At 34.7% G+C, this 21,001-nt stretch overlaps 1 protein-coding gene across 3 annotated transcripts in view; it reads left to right on the top strand.

The window, feature by feature from the left end:
• Positions 1–21,001, top strand: part of LOC101895914 (protein eva-1) — a 184,316-nt gene that overhangs the window by 114,992 nt on the left and 48,323 nt on the right. For all 3 annotated transcript variants that reach the window (XM_059122791.1, XM_059122790.1, XM_059122792.1), the window contains exons 4-5: positions 2,407–2,585; positions 5,972–6,113. In XM_059122791.1, the coding sequence (XP_058978774.1) occupies positions 2,407–2,585; positions 5,972–6,113 (321 nt within the window). The remainder of the gene's footprint in view (positions 1–2,406; positions 2,586–5,971; positions 6,114–21,001) is intronic.

Below are 21,001 nucleotides of genomic sequence, written 5' to 3'. Positions count from 1 at the left end.
TTACTGTGGTTCATTTAAAAATGTACCCATAGTGACTTAACTATAATTTTGTGGCTTTGAATTTAGAAAAAGGTTTTGCAAACCAATTCACAAAACTATTCAAAAAAAGTACATCCCTTAGGAATTAGCAATCGGAGCTTGAGTTGTAATTATTGGAAGGAAATACAGTTTTGTTAATTGTTTCAAATACACAATAGACTCTGAAAGGCCCACAGACAATAGAATGGTAATTTTGAATTGATTTTCACAATTTTAATCGAAGTTTTCTTAAGCTAAAAATAGTTAATCTATATACATATAAATCAATTGTTGTTCGTTGGTAATGGAATCAGTTGAGAACGGCTGAACCGATTTGCATATTTTTTGTACAAACGTTCGTCATACCCCGAGTTAGGTTTTTAAAGAACAAAATATTGACCACGCCTACTTTTACGCCCACTATTTCGACTTATCTAAAATCCTTATATTTGCCAAATAATGAAGATATCGGTTTTAAAATTATTACACGACATACTGTAGACTTTTTCTCCAAGCCTGTATATTTATTTGGAGGCTGTGGAACGTCTACTTTTTAATCTATATATAAACCAATTGTTGTTCGTTGGTAGTTGAATCAGTTGAGACCGGCTGGAACTATTTGGGTATTTTTTTTTTAATGTTCGTCCTACGCCAATTTAGGTTTTTATGCAAAGGAAAAGTGACCACGGCCAATTTTGCGCCCATTTTTTCGATTTATCGAAAATCTGAATATTTGCCGAAATCATGAAGATATCTGTTCCACAGTTAGTATACGTAATCGTGACTCTCACAACCCTAGGTAATTGTATGGGGTCAGAGGAACTGGCCACACCTACTTCTTTAAATTTATATGTAAAAAATTTGAAAACGTATAGTAACACATCTGACTCAAATTGGCTCAAATTTTCTTTTGGTTATTTGTAATTACAGTGAAAACGTCATGATATGTCATGAAAGAAAATTTTGAGAAAAATCGCGGAACTGAAAAAATTGACTATTCTATCATGATATGGAATTTTGGGTAGAATTGTTTTAGAATTCCTTTTGGAATTGAAAATTCTTATTGAAAAAAAACCGAAAAAATCGAGAAAGTTTGTTTTCTATACATGCTGTTATATGGTTGCCATACCCAAATTTTCAATTTTGATTAGATATGAAAATCATTCATCCAAATGAGAACTCAAAATGCATAGAGTCCATTTTATATAGCTCAGGTTGGTCTACATTGTGATATAGCCCCTTCCAAATTCCTCAAAGATTTTAGAATGAAAAACAAATTCTTTCAAATAATTATAAGTATAGAACCATGCTTCATTATTACTCTTATGTGAAGGTATCCGGTGATTTTAGCTATTACCAGGGACTTGGTCACATTTTCCAATTGATTTTGCCCTTATTTGGCATCTAGCTTCTGATGGAAGTCCTCTTCGCGGAAATTTTTCAATGTCAATGTTTCAATGTCATTTCATTCGGAGGCTTGAGTGATTTCCACAGACGGACAGACATCGCTAAATCGACATAGAATTTCATGCTGATCAAGGATATATATACTTTGGCTATTCTGAAATCATTCTGCCATCAATTATGAGATGGACGAAACCAAATATCACGAAGCACGGTATTCTAAACGTTGGAAATACAGATTCCCAATTACAGCTTATTTGAATGGAAAATGTTGCTAATACCAAAATTGAGTTGGGGTTTCATATGGAGCTATTACAGATGTTCTATATCATGTAGGTTTTTAAAACTCAAATTAAAGCTATGGCTGAAAGATAAGATGAGGTTATTCAAAATATCTAAAATCGACGGTAGGTGAACATCTATTATAATTTTTAGAAATAACTGTGGAATCATTAATTATAAAAAATATGCATTAAAGACTAAAAATACGGGCCGGCAACGCGGACCGGGCCAGCTAGTTTGATATAAATTCTAAATTGAATTGTTGTTTTTTGAATTTCAAATGAAATATGTGATTTCTTGCTGAAAAGGGTGTAGTTATTATAGCTACATTCTTTCTGCATTACATTACTAAGCAATAAGTAAAAGACATTAAGTTTGGTCGGGTCGAACTTTCCGTAACCTACACCATATTGTAAAACAAAAGTTTTTAAATAAAATTATCTGGATTCTGGCATGTTCCATTTTAAACTGTAACTACTAGTTGCATTGGCTTGAGAATACTATAGTGGGTGAAACCATTGGAACCGCTAGTTATAGTCTTGAGTTCATCTTTCAAGTTAATTATATTTATAAACAATCGACTAATTAAAACAACACTGTTGTCAACATCTTTTACAAACAAAGTGATGCAAACTTCGATTCTTTGAACTATCTTATTTTCTGAGTGTAATTTTGTTGTCTTTCCATCTTCTTTTGACACAGATTTAAGTGACCACAGCCTATGCCCACCACTATCCCAAGAAGATCTAACAACCACTGGTAGCAATTCGGGAGATGGAAGTACTGGTCTCATTGGCGCTGGTAGCAGCACTGGCGTTATTCATAGCGGGACCCAAATCGAAGTAAAGCCTCCGGAGTCGTGTACAGTAAGCGGATTACAGGTGAGCAACATAATTGAAAATACCTTCATGTGGCATTTGTGTGTCAAGAGTTCTGTGCAAAATTGCAAAGACCTGAATCGAAGCAAACGATAAACAATGCCGATGATGCGACTCGTTTTATTAAACGGATGATTGTTATTCGTTCGGCAGATATTCTACCATCTCGCAGAACATACAGTACAGCGCAGCCATCGCAATGGCTACAATGGTGGATAGATAAAACTTTGTTCAAATATTGACTATGTAGGTTCAGCCAATATGAGTGTACGAGCGAGCTCCTGAACACACAATTATACATACATAAGTGTGCAATGCCCCATTCATATTCCACAGCTCCTCACCGACACATTCACATATTCTTTGGCCAGCCCGCACAAGTACACATACGAATACTCGTTTTTCAAAGTCCTACTGCGTAACGCCAAACAATGTTTATGCTGTAGACAATATTCCGAAGAGTTCCTTCCAGCAAGGCTTTGTCTGTGTGTGCAGGAGGTTGGGGGGAAGGGGGCACTCTGGCGCCATATCAGGAACGAGGTGAACGAGAATGGAGGACGAAATGAAAAAATTAAATACATACCAAACACGTCCAGGCTACATAAATATGTGTACGGACGAATGTTTGCACAGATATGCAATGCTCTAAGTATGTCTGTATGTACACACACGGTAACTACAAAGGCAGCAAGCAAACGTACAGTGTCATAAAATACGAGACTCGCAAACCTTAAACGTACATTTTTAAGAATGCAATAAAAAAATAATGGTTACAGCTTCTATTTAGCCCAAAAAAAAAAAAAAAACACTATTCTGCCAATGATGTCATAATCTTAAGATAGTATATGTATATATGTGTGTAGGGTAGATATCATTCATATTTTTGTATCCTTTAAAAATCTCTGTTCACTTGATGGTCAATTTGTAAATTTAAACACTGTATCTGTGTTTGGTCCATGAACGACCAATCCCCGTTGCATTTGCGTTAGCTGCCTTCTAATGGTGCTTACCATCAACTGAAATTGGAGCCGAAGCTGATCAGTTTGCATGTATTGCAGCCACTTAGATTTGTCGAACTATTCGGATTCCTACATGATTTACATTATTACATTTCAATGATTTTCCCATATCCGTACATTGTTCAGATGGTCGCATATTCACACATATGCTAGGCTGCGTTTTCTATTAAACATGGAAATCGGACCACAGTCTATGCTACATAGAGGTATTGATTGTTATCTTTCAAATGGTTCATATTAATATGCAGATAAATCTGACAAAGAGGTAGGAGCCCACATTGAGAGTTGGCTAGATATAAATCACACAATACAATAAACAATTTATCACCAGGTAAGAGGAGTACTCGATTGGCTTGACCACGACACAGAGCATAGAATTTAGGTTTTGAAATAATTTGGATTATTTTGAGGACATAATAGGAGGACCCAATTTTATTAACGGAGTCCTTTTTAAAGAAATATTGAAGTGAAAAATGTTATGTGTAAAATCATGTGCAACTACAATGTCCAAAGAAATATATATATATATATATATATATATATATATATATATATATATATATATATATATATATATATATATATATATATATATATATATATATATATATATATATATATATATATATATATATATATATATATATATATATAACACATATATAGGGTGAGATGAAAAAACTGCAACCAACTTCAAACTGCTGTCATTTCTAAGCCACTCGTCCGTGAGCTGTTAAAATTATTCCAGTGACAGCTCATTATATTGTTTAAAAGCGTACAAACGCATCTTGGTGATAATTTTCTAGAAAAAAGTTACTCGTAATGGAATTTATGCGTGATAGTGTGATTTCTTTATATTTGACTGGGAAACCATCGCTTGTTACCGTCATACTGGTAGCGTAGCCCGACGTCAAGGAAGTGGACGGAAGAAAACAACAATGTCAGCAGAAATGGTTCGAAAAGTAAACAAGCGAATTGATCGAAACCCGCTTCGCAGTGGCCGAAAAATGGCTCGTGAACTGAACATATCGTAATATTACATTCGGATTCCAAAATCCAAAAAGTGCAAGAACTTACACCGCAAATACAAGAAAAAAGACTCTAAGGAGTTGCTTTGCTTGCCGAAAAAGGTGAACTGTCGAATTTGGTTTTGTGCGATGAGAAAACATTCGTTGTCAAGCAGTTTGTAAACAAACAAAATGATCGTGATTACTTTGCCAAAGAGGTCCGATAAAAATGGGAACCTTCGGTTGGCCACCAGAACTCAAACGCCGGCCATGGTGATGGTGTGGGCCGCCATAACAGCCGATGGTCGTTCTTCGCTCGTATTAATCGAATATTATCTCGAAAATATTCTAGAGGGTGTATTAAAGCCTTGGGCACGCAAACTTTTTTGGCCGCAGACGTTGGACATTCCAACAGAACTCAGCACCATCGCACTCAGCACGCGCCACCCAAGAATGGTTACAAAATGAGGTTCCTCTCTTCATTTCCAGCGCACAATGGCCACCAAAATCTCCGGATACCAATCCGTTGGACTATTGTGTCTGGAGTATTTTGGAAAGCACTAAAAAATACCGCAGAGCAACATTCGGGTTTCACTGTTTCATAGACCGTTTGAAGGCCATAATTCGTACCAAAAGTGACCAATTCGAACAAATCTAAACTTATTCTAAAATTTGATCCTATTTCCGACATTTTTGGTTTCATTCATTAAAATTAAAAAAAAATATGGCGTTTGACTTTGTTGCAGTTTTTTTTTATCACATCCTGTACTTCCGATTATTTTGAATGTTTCAATCCCAAATTGCAAAGCATTCTTTTGTTGCAAATATTCTTTCCTTTAGAAACTAGCTATCACAAAAAAAGGAGATATTGTGTTAGGTACAAATGTTTGTGTTCAATAGCACATCCTTGCTATTGTCATAATTTATGCGTCTCAACGACCTATATACTTTTTTGGGTCCTAGTCACAGCAATTTGCACTTGATTTGTGCATATTTACATACTTGTGATGAATATTCCCCAATTTCCAATTTGTAAATGTGTACAGAAACTTTATTATAAACCGCAGTTTGCCACACAGATATTGTAATGAAACAAATTAAAGTCACAATTATAAAAAAATGCACATAATTAAATGAATCAATTGATTTATGTTCCTTTTTTCGATTATTTAATATGCAAATTTGTACCAGCTTTCACAATGTCCGGATGTATCTTCGTTTCTCTTTTGGTTTTTCATTGTCAGCAATAAAACAATCATGTCAGGCTTCAAATGCAGTTAATGTCGTTTGTTTGCTCTTTTCCCCAATGTCGTTGAATTTCTCATTGTTCTTTAAATATTTTTTGTTCTCATTCTATTTTAAGTACGCTCTGCTGCAAACGGTTGTCGACGCCTGCCAGAAGAAACGTCATTGTAAATTTTCTGCAAACTCTAAACCTTTGGCCAGCGGGGATCCTTGTGCCGGTATACGGAAATTTGTTGAGATAGCATATAAATGCCGACCATGTAAGTATGAACTATGATTACAAAAATTTAAATTCAATTCTTGCTTAATCAATTTAGAACTTTGAGCAGCGTAAAGCTCGAACTTGCAACAGTATTTTGCTAGGAAGTCAAGAATCTCAAATGCTATATTACTAGCAATCTGACTGAACACGATCATTGTTGTACATTAATTATGGGTAACAAGTAATTAGTTAGTATTTGTAATACGCTGGAAAATGTAAGTGTGTTAGACAACTTGAATTCAATAAGATGTGAATATTTCCACAGCAATATTATTTCGATGCGCTCATCGCTTGGACGTTGCTACACACAAGTCCCAATTAAAAATGCATAGCAGCGGTTTATTGACATTGCGTGCAGATCTTGTCTGAGCCGAATGTACCGAGCAAGTAACACCAGATGTGTCTTCGTTTCCTCAAGAAGAACCGACAAAAAAGCTGCTGATTTTTTATTTATTTATTACTTTTATGCGTGTGTATTAGGCGTAAGAGAATCTAATCAGGAGAAAAGAAGTAAAGTGTGCCTCTATCTTGATTACAACTCATTCATGGTCGGACATACTCAATTGGACTTTGAATTGTATGCTTGACCAATGTTCTTTCTGAGGCCTCACACGAATATTTCGAAATGAAAGTGAAGTTTGAGTGTGTAGTAAGTCCGTTATAAAGGTTATAAACGGACTTCAAGGATTGTCATCTAATGTCATCTAAATCTTTAAAAATACCAAATGTCTAAATGTGACTAGGATTATCCAATAGGTATTGTTATATGTACGCTATAGACGGAGCTAGAGCCCATTATTAACTACAAATACCAATTTTTAGACAAATCCGTGGGAAAATATATATATATATTCAAAATACTGAATATCCGGAGGTACCGTTATGTGAGGGCTACACAAGAACGTAGACCTATACATACTATGTTCCGCCATAGGAGCTAGAATCCATTACGAACTACAAATGCGAATTTTTGGACAATTCCGTGGAAAAATGTGGCAAGAATCATCAAAATACCGAATATTGGGAGGTAGCGTTATATGACGACTGTACCAAAACGTGGACCGATACCATTTTCATTTTTAATCCAACTATTCTAGACACAACACAAATTGTTCTGGAAACGTTTAAGCTCTTAGTCAAATAAAGTGGGCTGTATCGTGATTTCAACAGACAGGCAGACGGACATCGACTTTAGATCTAATCGACTCAGAATTTAATGCTGATCATGAATTTATATACTTTATGGTGTCTTTGACGAATATTTAGGGATGTTGCATACGGAATGACAAAGTTAGGTATAATACCCATTTTAGACGAATGGGTTATAAATTCAGCTAAAATCTTGAAACATGGTCCACGTTTAGGTATAGCCCGCATATAGTGGTACCTCCCTATTTTCGGTATTTTGGTGATTTTAGCGACATTATTCACTGGAATTGTTTCAAATTTGTTATTTGAAGTTCGTAATGGTACTACAGCCTATGACAGAAAATTGTCTGTGTGAACGAAATGAAGTAGATTGATAAAATTTTACCTAAATTTATATTATGTCTGCAGGACTTTTGGTATTGAAAATGGGCCATGTAGGTCCACGTTTTTTTGTATAGCCCCCATATAACGGTTCCTCTCCATATTCGGTATTTTGATGATTTTAGGGACATTATTCACCGGAATTGTTTCAAATCTGTTACTTGAAGTTCTAAGTCTAAGGCAGAAAATTGTCTCTGCAGGTTCACGTCTTCTTATAGCCCATACAACGGTTCCTCCCGATATTCGGTATTTTCACCGGAATTGTTTCAAAATTGGTATTTGAAGTTCGTAATGGATACTGCAGCCTAAGGTAGACAATTTTCTGTTCATGTCCACATTTTGGTATAGCCCCCATATAATAGTACCTCCCTATATTGATGATTTTAGCTACATTATTCACCGATTTTTTCAAGTTTCAGGCGTGGACCTGTTCAGACAATTTTCTGTCTTAGGCTGTTGTATTCATTGCGAACTTCAAATACCAAATTTAAAACAATTCCGGTGAATAATGTCGCTTAAATCACCACAATACCGAAAATAGGGATACACCATTATATGGGGGCTATACCAAAATGTGGACCTAAATGGCCCATTTCCATACCAAATGTCCAGCAGACATTATTTACATTTGAGTAAAATTTTATCGATCTACTTCATTTCGTTCAAATGCTAGAGTTATTTCCGCAGACGGGCGGACACCGCTAAATCGACATATTTTATGCTGATCAAGTATACTGGGTGAGATGAAAAAACTGCAACCAACTTCAAACAGCTGCAACCAACTTCAAGCCACTCGTCCTGCAGCTGTTAAAATTATTCCAGTGACAGCTCGTTATATTGTTTACAAGTGTACAAAAGCATTTAGGTGGAAATTTTCCAGTAAAACAGTTATTCGTGATGGAATTCAAGCGTAATAGTGTGATTTCTTTATATTTGGCTGGAAAACCACAAGTGGCTATCATTCGAGCACTCCAGCATTTAAATGTGAATAAATCTTTTGTGTCTCGTACCATCGCTCGTTACCGTGATACTGGTAGCGTTGCCCGACGTCAAGGAAGTGGATGGAAGAATACAGCAACATCAAGTAAAGTAACAAATAAGCCGGGCAGCGTGTGACGGTTTCATTGGCCGTCTGAAGGTCATAATTCGTGCCAAAGGTGACCAATTCGAACAAATCTAAATTTATTCTAAAATGTGATGCTACTTCCGAAATTTTTTGGCATTTGACTTTGTTGCAGTTTTTTTATCTCACCCTGTATATATTACTTTGTGGGGTCTAAAATATATATTTCGAGGTGTTAAAAACGGAATGACAAAAATAATATACCCTCCATATTAGGGGAGGGTATAAAAATACGTATGTTTGTACATTTAGTATATCACCTTGCAATAATTGTGACCAGCGGTTTCTCAAATATTTTCAACAGTAAGTCCTGACACGCATAGTTAGCGAATCAAGTAAACGTTGTAAGTCCACAAATAGCAAGTAAAATAAGTATGACCACTTTTCAAAAAAAAAATGTACTTGCGTTGTTTGCTTGCTCTACCAAGGGCGGACTTATATAAAATAGTTTGGCACTAAAGATTAGATAAAACTCTAATGTGAAACGTTATGGCTTACTTAAGAAATTGGGCTGCAAAAAAGCCGGTTTCACACGCGTCTTTTAAACTTTTTGTTATTCGAATAACAAAAACCACAAGTTAATTTCAAACGTACAAAAAAAAAACACTTCAATACGCCTGCATACAATTCATTGTTCTTTTGAAGAAATTCGAACTGTCTAAACTAAATGTGGCAAACATTTATTTATTTTATTTATTCATTCATTTAAATTTCCATTCATTTCGGCCTGGCATTATAAAATGATTTTAAATCCATGCAATGCACGGCTCATAAATAAAACGAAATTACATTTTGGTAGATTCTGAAATTAATAAATAAAAAATAACACCAGCCTTAGAACGTTGCTTATAAATAAAAAGTGCCAGAGACGCTAACCTATAAATTATTTGTTATTTTGATGTTGTGCTGCGGTTCGTTGTGAGAGGGAGAAGAAGTGGTGGTATTTTTAAGCCACATAAATGTACTTGAAAATTAATGTGTTTTTTCTTAAACTTTTCCTTATCATTTTTTTAACTTTTAAATGCATTGAAAATATTAATATAAACAAGTAAGCAAAGGCTACAGTCGAGCGGGGCCGACCGTTGAATACCCTACAACACTATAATAAACCATACAGTTTATATAGGCGAAGTACTCGACAGAATTCCACAAGATATTGTGACAAATAATTAAAGAAAACCATCAGGTTTCGTTCTCTAATTTTCGAAAAATAACAACTTAAACTAATTTGCTCATTTCCAATTTATTGGTAGATGTTGCACTTAAATGGTCTTCCTAGATCTGGAACCAATATTTCCCAAAGACCTATAATCTCTCAGAAGTGGCAAAAGATTAACATTTATTATTGGTTTTTGACTGAAACGCATCTATATGAGATACAAACATTTGACTATATTCTTCAACGAAATAGTCAGAAGTGCGTCTTTCCTGTATTTGTGAATTCTCCAAAAAGTCTGTGGAATGGACATTTTCGTATTTTGTCTACAAAAGTTGGCAAACTATTTCACACATTGAATATTTTTGGATGGCCATTAGAAACTGCTTGGCTTTTGCAATGTGCAGTAACCCCCATTCAAATGTGCGTGAGGATCGGGCGATAATTACGACCTGCCGACAATTTGGCAGCTTTTTGGTCCATTTCAACCCCTAAATATATGGCGATCATCTCCAAAAAGAGTAGGCTTCTATTCTGACCCTCATCTTATCCCTATGCAAAATTTCGTAAGGATCGGGCCATAAATGCGATCTGTATATGATATCCTGATATCCTAGCTACTTAGTTTTTTTTTTAGCTGTAGAAATATTACCAAATGTTTAATTCAAAATGAAAATATGCCAAAAAATGTGACAAAATTGAAAAAAATATGAGAAAATTTTACAAAATCAATATTTTCATGCGATTTTTTAGACGTTGTTTCTTTCCTGCCAAGAGACCATTCTGAATTAATGAGAACTGTCGAAATCAGTTCAGCCGTTCTCGACATATAAGAGATTTTTCAAGCATATCATCTTTGATAGACATATATATCGCACATATTTTGCTATATATCCGATTTGTTGGATGTTAACATCAATGTAAAGGTCAGAAGTAACCTTGTGATGGCTTTGTGATTTCGCCGGGATTTAAAATATTCACGGTTTAATGAAAAATTTTGAATTTTTCAACACAAAAGATATAGTCTATCTTACCCGCTAAATATTATCCGATGCCCACCCAAATTGGTAGGCTTCTTCCCCTCCCTAAACTCCAGCTACATGCGAAATTCCGCGTCGATTGGTCCATAATTGCGACCTGTATAGCTACTGCAAAATCCGACATTTTTTCAGTATTTGGTCCATTTCAACCCCTAAACATTTGGCGATCATCTCCAAAAGCAATAGGGTTCTATTCTGGTCCAAGCCCCACCTACATTCTAAATTTCGTGAAAATCGGACCATAATTGCGACCTGTAGAGTGATTACAAATTAACATGGACAGACGGACAGACGGACGAACGGACATACATAGCTAGATCGACTCAGCTCGGCGAGCTAGGAAGATCCATATATACTTTCCTATATGGCAAATCAATATTTCGAGGTGTTACATAAATTCTGGCCCAATCAAACTTATAATACCCCCAACACATAGTGTTGTAGGGTATAAAAACTACAAATGTACATTCGAAAATAGTAAGTCAAAATGAATAAGTAAAAAGGCAGTAAGTTTGGCTGGGCCGAAATTTGAATACCCTCCACCATTTAACTTTATATACCCTCCATGCTATGTATGGTGGAGGGCATAAAATACCATGCCATATATAACATTACGATTGATTTTGATATAACTTCCACGTATATTTACGCCGATCAAGTTTCGACTAGAGTAAGGCCTGCCAATTTTTGACCAAATGGATTTAGCTATAGTTCCCATATATATGTTTCATCCGAATGCATAACTCTCCACAAAGTTATAATATGTTACGTTTAAAGAGAATCATTTCAGATTAAGATACAACTACTCCATACACGCGTGTAATTACTAGTCCATAACAGACAAGGACAACTCCAAAATTAGCCTAAATGCATTGAAAAGCCAAACCGATTTAGCATTACCTTGTCCTAGTGCTGGACCATTTAACTCAGCTTTGCATTACATCGAATTGAAATTCGGCACAACAGTTTATATGGTTGGTAACAAGGTATATCGGTTGGCGATTTCATATAGCCCCCCATATTTTACGGTCACTTCGGATATTCGAATTTTGACTAATAAAGCCATATTTTCTAACGGATATGTCTAAAACTTGTTCGTAGTGGGATCTAGCTCCGGTTGCAGAATATTGTGTATATAGAATGTTCCTATAACGCCCATATAACAATATCCTCATATAGCAGTATCTGATTCTATGCCGCCATTATTCACTATTTGTATTATAATAGACATTTTTAATTTTTAACGGATAATACGTCCGTTTATAGCTTACTTGTAATGCCGAGGTACATATTTGTCATTATTTTTGGGAAACTGGTAATAATGTGGCACACTCGTCTTCCAAATTTTTATCATTCACACCGAACTACTTTAGCACTTCGTCAAGTCGAGGTTACAATTTCACAGCACATTCAAATGTTAGTTCATTTCCACCACTGTACCACACTGAATCTTCTGTTTCGATGTCGTGTTTGCAAATTCAGTTCATGTTCTACATGTTTCCCCTGAGTGTTCCCGAAAGAATTCTTAATTATGAAATGTATTTGAAAAGAAAAAGTTGTAATTAATTAAATAATTAAAGCAAGATCTGTGGGAATGTGTTAGGAATACACCACTTGAAACGACAAATTAGTGAAAAAATTTCCTTCCCTTGTGGGAGTAGAAGGCCAGTTACTAGTTTGTCCTTTGTTCATCCAATGACCCCACATTCAATTCACATCTGTAGCTTTGTTGTATAAGATTACAATTTAATTAAGAAATATTGCCTTTATGGAAATCCTTTATGGCATCGGACTGACTGCCTCACTACTTTGAACCGTCATTGAAAAAGGACTAAATTTTGAGATTCATTCCAAAAACATCTTTTCGACAATTCAAGTCATTTTAGCAGTCGGGGATGTTTCGAGCATGGTTCAATAATAGAGCAATAACCTCTAATTAGTAACATTTCATTGCTTCAACTCGGTGCACTCTAGCGTGAACAGGACAGCGACAGTAACTATGTTCGACTGTCTGTTTTTGTTTTCGTTTTCGTTTTTTTATCATTATTTTTTGTATCCTTTTAAAAGTTCATGGAGCAGTGAATGTGCTATTGGTAAAGGTACTCTATCTGCAGAGGAAAAACGCTAAACCGTAAGGTTCATAAAAAATGTACTGTGTGTATGTACACTAGGGATGAACTTGTTAAGAGAAATGCGAATAAGAAATAATATTTAAAGCGAATGTAGAAGCGAACCTGAATAAATAAGAGCTCTTGGATTTAATCAATATTAGAGTTATACATGCGCTAATTAAAGTCATTTCTTTCGAAATCGCTAGTCCTGAGCTGTGTACCCCTTTATAGTCCGGTCGATTGGAATATGTGATTATGATTAGGATACGGGGAATATTTCCCTTGCATATGTGTATACATATTTGTGTAATCTTTTCGGCAGAAAACTTGTTTCAAATCTGTCTCTACTTCAAACACTATGGCCAACATCGCGTGTGTTTACAATATTTTTGCAATCCAGAATGGCCTTTCAACAGAAGTTATTATCTAAGTGTTTGTTTTCTCTTTCGAGACGAGCTTAATGATCTGAAATTTGCAGTGAAAAGGAAAGCCAGATAGACACTATCACACACTCACCACTATGCGACGCGTTTCGCCGTTGGTTAAGCGGCTCATCAGGCATATTTGATGTGGATGATGGCTTACAAGGGTCGTTCTCTGGAAAGTAGTATATATTTCGAACTTATTGCAAATTAGCATATGCGATTTATACACTAGAAACTCTCCAGGTTCGACTCAAGTTCTATTGGCAGATCTTTTTCACAGCAACGTTTTGTTTTTGTAGTGTCGCGTCGCATAGTGGTGAGTGTGTGATAGTGTCTATCTGGCTTTCCTTTTCACTGCAAATTTCAGATCATTAAGCTCGTCTCGAAAGAGAAAACAAACACTTAAATCATAAAACATATGATCTTCGCCTTAACAAGGCAAAACTCAAAAATTCAGCCGAGCCTGGCTGTGGGATTTGAACCGCGGACCTCTGTGTGCAGCCAACTAGAAGTTGCCGTCTCTACGTTCAGAGCCATTAACCCGTCTTCCTAAAGCAGCACTAAAACAAGTGTATGCATTGGAAGCAATGTAGTTGTTGTGGACAAAAAATCCATCACTACAAAAACCAAACGTTGCTGTGAAAAAGATCTGCCAATAGAACTTGAGTCGAACCTGGAGAGTTTCTAGTGTATAATTCGCATATGCTAATTTGCAATAAGTTCGAAATATATACTACTTTCCAGAGAACGGCCCTTGTAAGCCATCATCCACATCAAATATGCCTGATGAGCCGCTTAACCAACGGCGAAACGCGTCGCATAGTGGTGAGTGTGTGATAGTGTCTATCTGGCTTTCCTTTTCACTGCAAATTTCAGATCATTAAGCTCGTCTCGAAAGAGAAAACAAACACTTAAATCATAAAACATATGATCTTCGCCTTAACAAGGCAAAACTCAGAAGTTATTATCATTTGTAAAGTCAAAGTTTGGGATGAAAAATTAACGTGATATTTTAGGAGTCATGCTCTTTTAAGTAGAATAAGTGAATATGTATGTCCCAGTTACTTGTACGGAACATATTTGCATAAATTTTGAAATATAAAATTGTAGTAGTTTCGGTTGACAAAAGGATGCTAAGACCTTCAAGTCAAATAAAATAATCAGGAAATTTGTAAGATATTTATTTCGTTTACAATCTATAATATCTATAGTTTTACAATCTATAATATAGCTTTTAATGAATTTGAAAACAAACGTTAATTGTTTCATATTTAAAAAAAAATTGGGTTTATATTTTGGCTGAATAGAGGAAGTATAAGAAAACATTTAAAAATAACTGCTATTGATTATAAGAAGACGTGGTATCATTTACGAAATCCAAATACTAAATTTGAAGCAAATCCAGTGGGAAGTGTGAAACAAATTATCAAAATATCGAATAGAGTGGGTACAGGGTAACATAACTAAACTTGGATCTATATCTATTCATATCTTTGCAAGGATGTTTTCTACATATAGGAAACACAAACTACCAATTTACAGCAAATTCTGTTCGAAAATATGACAAAAAGAACAATCTCATGCTGATCAAGAATATATATACTGACAAACTTAATATACCCTTCCTACTTTATGTGTTGGAGGGTGTACCTTTATTCCTGCGCCATGGTAAGCGGTATATTCCAATATAGCATGAGCTCAATTTACTATGAGTAAGAATAGAAAGTCAAAAATGGTCCAACGTTCAATAATTTTGGTATGGATTTTTTTGTAACTCTAAACTGCTAATATTCTACTTTTTTAACCAGTGGGAAAGGGCACAAATCGAATTATGGTTATTGCGACTTTAGTACTTTTTAAATTTGAAATAAAATAGAAATATTAAATTATGCATGCATGCAATATCGAAACCTAAATGGACAGTCGTCAATTGCATGTGAGTTGTCATTAGGTCAATCAAATAAACTGTGCCGATTTTTATGACTATTTCCCCGCCTTTTTTAAGCAAATCCCTTACCACTGTGTGGTGTAGGGTCCAGAAAACTAACATTAAGTTAAAACAGAAATATAAATACCACCAACCTCTAAGAAAATATATCATCTTTTGCCATTAGCTATAAAAAATTGCGACAGCAACACTTACTCTTGTAAAATATGAATATATTAAATCAATTCCAGTTCTCGATATTAAAATATTTATGCATCTAGATGACCGAGAGAAAAAGCTTGTGGCATTTTCTACCATGGTTGCAAAGATATAAATTAAATTGTAAAATATTTAATTTGCTAAGATTTCCATGATTAATCGTGCTTTAAAGAGAGGAGTTTGCACTTCTTAGAAAATAGACGGCTTTAATTACTTGGAAGTTAAGTAACTGTATGAGCTCTAAATCACTGTGGCGTTTTGAAATCCTATCGAATAAATAAATACCGCAATTAAGACACCCCTCTTCTATGTCCACTAAGAAATGAAAAGCAATTTTTTCTAACAAGATTTCACATCTATTATATACCGCGAAAAAATGACACTGCCCCCACCATCTGGGCCATTCACAAAAGATACAATTATGACCGTTGAATGGAGCCACGCGAATGGCTAGCTACTACATTTTCTCCACTACAGAAGTTCTTGCGAGTGCTTATCTAAACACTCTAAATCCAATGTAATTAACTGCACTCTGCTCGATTTTATCCGTTTGGCTGCTCTCGTGCCGTCTTCAACGCTCTAGTTTAGTGACCTTTTTTTGGGTTTCTCCACATTTTCTTTGGCAAAAGGGAGAGGATGGTAATGGTATACCGCAAACGGCAATAATGGGGCAAAAAGAAGCTGTAATTTTATTCCACAAAAGGTGGCAATCATTGATAAACTGAAGCGGGGCATGGTGTCTTAAGTTGTTCGGACTATCTTAATTATACGTTCATTATAAAATGCGGTTTATCTTTATGCGCGAAAAGGTGTAAAAGTTGAAAAGATTGTCCACAATGACCACAGTTTGTAAATGGATGTATATTTGGTTCCCTTTACAAAAGTTAACCTTTAAAACAGATTGTTTTTTTTTTTTTTTTTTGAATTCCTTTTGCCCGGGTCGTTAATGAAACAACAAGGTCCTTCGTCGCCTGAGGATAAAAAATCTTTAATATGGATACACATAGAGCAATAATTGTTCTCATAATATTTTAAGAAATACCATTTTTTGAAATTTTTTCATTGCATTGACAACATTGTCTGTAACATAACTCAAAAGCATCTTGAGGAAACAAAAGCGATAATATATGTATGTATGTGGCTAATAGCTACATTATTCGTACGCACACCAATGCAATCCTCCCTCTTTAGAGGACAATTATTCTGTCTACCCCAAGGAGGAATAAAGAGTTCAGAAATGGAAACGAAAAACTACATAAAAATTCTTGTATCTGTTATGTATTGTTGTTGTTGTTTCCAAATCGGTCGTTAAAATAATATTTTTGTCAGGATGCGTATGATGTCGTTTAGATTATAATGACATAATAATAAAGATTAAGAGAAATGTGAAAAAAAACTGTGATGTACAAAATTCATAATCCAAAAAAATGTTAGCTTTATTTCAAGTCTTTCAACAAAATATAATAATAAAATAACCACAATAGTATTTATTTTAATAATAGTGCTAATAATAATAATAACAAGTAAGCAAATGTTAAAAGTCCTCTTAGATCCAAATCCATTTTGTCAGATTTCATTTTCGAAATAATGCTATTCAGTCCCGCACAAATGTTACATTTGTGTTTTGACGAAATGACGAACAAATACCTTTAGCACAAGGTGTTTTAGAGTGTAAAAAAATAACTTTACAAATTATGCAATTCAAGATTGTAAGTCAAATTGAAAAAATATGACATATTTTTTCCCATGATATTTTCTTAGATTTTATCTTCTTCTGGCAAGTGGCCAGTTCGGATTGTCAAAATCAGCCCAGCGGTCCTTGACTTATAAACGAAATAACTCAATTCCTCAATTTCTTTTACATGTATATTGTACCTAATTTGTTTAATATCCGATATTATGGATACAGGCGTCAATATAATGGTCAAATGTGTCCTCTTCCTGTGTTTCTGGTTTCGGCAGAATTAAAGATGTAAATAAATATTTTGCGATTATCTCCAAAAACAATCGGAGGATGGGGCTATAGTTGCGACCTGTAGCTTAATTACAAATTAACATAGATAGACGGACTTACGGACGGACGGACATGCATAGCTAGGTCGACTCAGCTCGGTGAGATAGGAAGATCCATATATATATATATCCATAGCATCCTATGTCGGGAACCAATATTTCGAGGTGTTACATAATTTTTGGCCCAATAAAACTTGTAATACCCCCAACACATGGTGTTATGGGGTATAACAATAATAGCAACTTTTTGGTACAAGGCAGGGCTGTGGTGTCGACCTCTTTTTGACCTTTCAATATGATCGACTCCGAAACCTAGTTGGGGTATGGCCAACTTATAAACAATTGATCTGTTCCAGAAACTGCAAGAAAGTAACAATTTTCACTACGTTAAAGGATTTTTCGATTATGATATCGATAAAACTGCAAAAGGAGGTGATCTTTGCAGATTCCGGAACTGAGCAAATTTATCGTTTTCTTCCGTCTTTTCATTCTACGTTGAAAAATTGGAAACCAATTACAAATTCTTCATAAAATTTTTCGTGGTATTACTGAGACTACATTTGAGTACTTTTTTCAATCCTAAACTCTTTGGCATCAAGAACGTAGTCGTAAAACTTTGTCATCAAACGCAGGATGTCTAACACTTTTTAATTCTTCTAATAAAATTTTATTCAAAAAACAGAATTTCCAAATGAGTCCCAAAACTATTTTATTCTAAATCCTCCTTATAGCAAATGACAAATGAAATTTGTTATAAGCATGGGTTAATAATACTAAATAAAAACGGTCTTTCGCAATTTGGCGTTTCTTAAATTAAGTGTCAAATTTATAAAACAATTCTTTTTATTTGCAAAAAAGCCAAATAGAAATACAAGTTTAATATGTTTTGAAATAAACGAAAACACATAAATAATACAGAGAAATCCATAAAAAACTGTGGTGATATTTATCAAGGAAACTAAAAGGATGATTCTGCTGTTTTTATTTTCTTTTTTACATTGTCCTACTTATCTGACTAAACATTCCAAGAACTGGCTACTGGGGACGAGGTTTGGCACGCATTCCATTTTGTCATACTTTTGCTACTATAATCCACAATAGCGTGAAATAAATCTTCTACCAGTTGTTGTTTTGCAATAAATACGAGATTTGTGATTGTTTCTGTATATATTCGTTTTGAAGCCAGCAAATATTTGGATTTAAAATAGTAAAACAAATGTTCTAAATTTAATTTTTGGAACAGTTTCATTATGAAATCGCATTCTCATAGTAGGTGGTCCCTTCAAACACAATACTGAATTAACATGTTTCCAATGATGGTTTGCATTTCCAAACACAATGTTGTTTTCGTTACTTATTACAATGACCTACATACATAGATTAACTACATTTATTCCGTTATGTGGAAAAATAGATAAAAAATTATAGTTTTGGGTACTGGTGGAACTCATCAATTGGTGTGTTCAAAATGTGTCTCATCGAAATAACGATTTTTGACACTAGGGCGGACTAAAAATGAAAACCAGTATGAAATGTCAAAACTCGTGCGAAGCCAACTATATGATACCCCACACCACTATGCATATTTAGTAGAGCTCTCGTAACAAATTTTTTTGAAGTAGACCATACCACCTATCAACATTTGACTTTACAGTTTGATTTCAATTCTGAATCAATTTTTACCAAATTTGACAGAGACATTTTAATCTTTTATACCAAATAACATTGCTATGCTATCACTTCGAGAAGGATTATATTAAAAAACTGTAAAGAAAGTCTTAAAGTCGGTCGGGTCGGCTTTATGATACCCTACACCACTTTATATATTTAGCAGAGCTTCACATAACAAATTAAAGCTTTTATGGGGAATTTCTGAGAATTAAATCATACCAACTGTGATTATAAAGGCCGAAGGAACTAATATATGAGAGGAATATCATCCACTGAGTCGGTTTCTACAAGGCATTTGTGCCTTTTTAATTCAGGCTTGTATTACCCATTTGGTGCACAATTAACTTGAAAGGTTTGGCTAAGTATTTCTGAGCTGTATTTCACATATATCCCCGAATATCGTTACTACGGATTCCATATTACGGCTGTGCAGGGAAAATTCAACAAATGAATTTAGATAAGCTATAGCTATATCTAAACCGATTTCCAGACTCAATTCGGTCGAAAGTGTCAAATTCCATTCCAATATTTCACGTTTGGTGCACATTAAAAGGCAAATCGAACGAAGATATATATGGGAGCTATATCCAAACCTGAACCGATCTCGATAAAATTTAGCAAGGATATTTCTGAGTTGTATTTGTTATATTTCCCTAAATGTCGTTGTTACAGAATGTATATTACGGCTGCGGAGGACAAATATAACAAATCGTATGAGCAATATATGTGGGACCTATAGCTATATCTGAGCCGATTGATATCAAATTTGGAATATTTTTTTTTAGGCTCAATCTGGTCTTATGTGCAAAATTCCATACTATTTGAGCTGATATTACAAGTTTGGTGCACAATAAAAAGCAAATCGGACGAAGACATATATGGGAGCTATATCTAAATTTTGACCGATTTTTTCTCCAATTTCAATAGGTTTCGTCCTTAAGCCAAACAAATTAGTTGTGCAAAATTTCATCTGGATTGAGCTATAAATGCGACCTGTACTTTATTTACAAAAATACATGGACAGACGGAAGGACATGCATAAATCGACTCAGAATGTGATTCTATGCAGACCATTAAAAGGAACTATGGGCTTTCTCGTTTCCTTTTGCCTGTTAAAAACAAATGCACCAAGTCATAATACCCTTACCACCTTGTGGTGTAGGTTATAAATAGTTGAGTTCACAACTATGGTCTAATGCTTTTGGGTGTATATTATTTTGGATCGCAAGCCAAATTGACAGAACTTATAAAAAATTGGAAATTTGTAAAACTCTTCGAAATTGTTCATTATACCCTCAATTAAATAGAACACCCCAATAGAGGGACTTTAGTTTTTCAAAACGGAACTTACAGATTCGCAATAGGGTAAGTGTACCAGTAGTCGGCACTTTTAGGATTTTCGCGTTTTTAATCGCTCACCATTCTGAGTGGAACTTTTCAATTATTACAAAGTTAATGTATTCAGATTCGAAATTTTGTATAGTTTTTGCAATAATAAATAAAGTTTTAATAATTGTTTATTAAATTTCATAAATTTGTAGTTTTATTAAAACAATGCTTTTTTGCCAGTAGTCGGCACCACTTGCCAATTGTCGGTATGGCATGTTCCAACAGTCGGCATACCAATTTTTTTGTAAGAATAATTAATAATAATAATAAATTAATTCATTA

Source organism: Musca domestica, unplaced genomic scaffold (genome assembly GCF_030504385.1).
Source record: "Musca domestica strain aabys unplaced genomic scaffold, Musca_domestica.polishedcontigs.V.1.1 21, whole genome shotgun sequence".
Lineage (NCBI taxonomy): Eukaryota > Metazoa > Arthropoda > Insecta > Diptera > Muscidae > Musca > Musca domestica.
The sequence above is the reverse complement of the archived record's forward strand: the minus strand, read 5'-3'. Positions and strand labels throughout refer to the sequence as shown.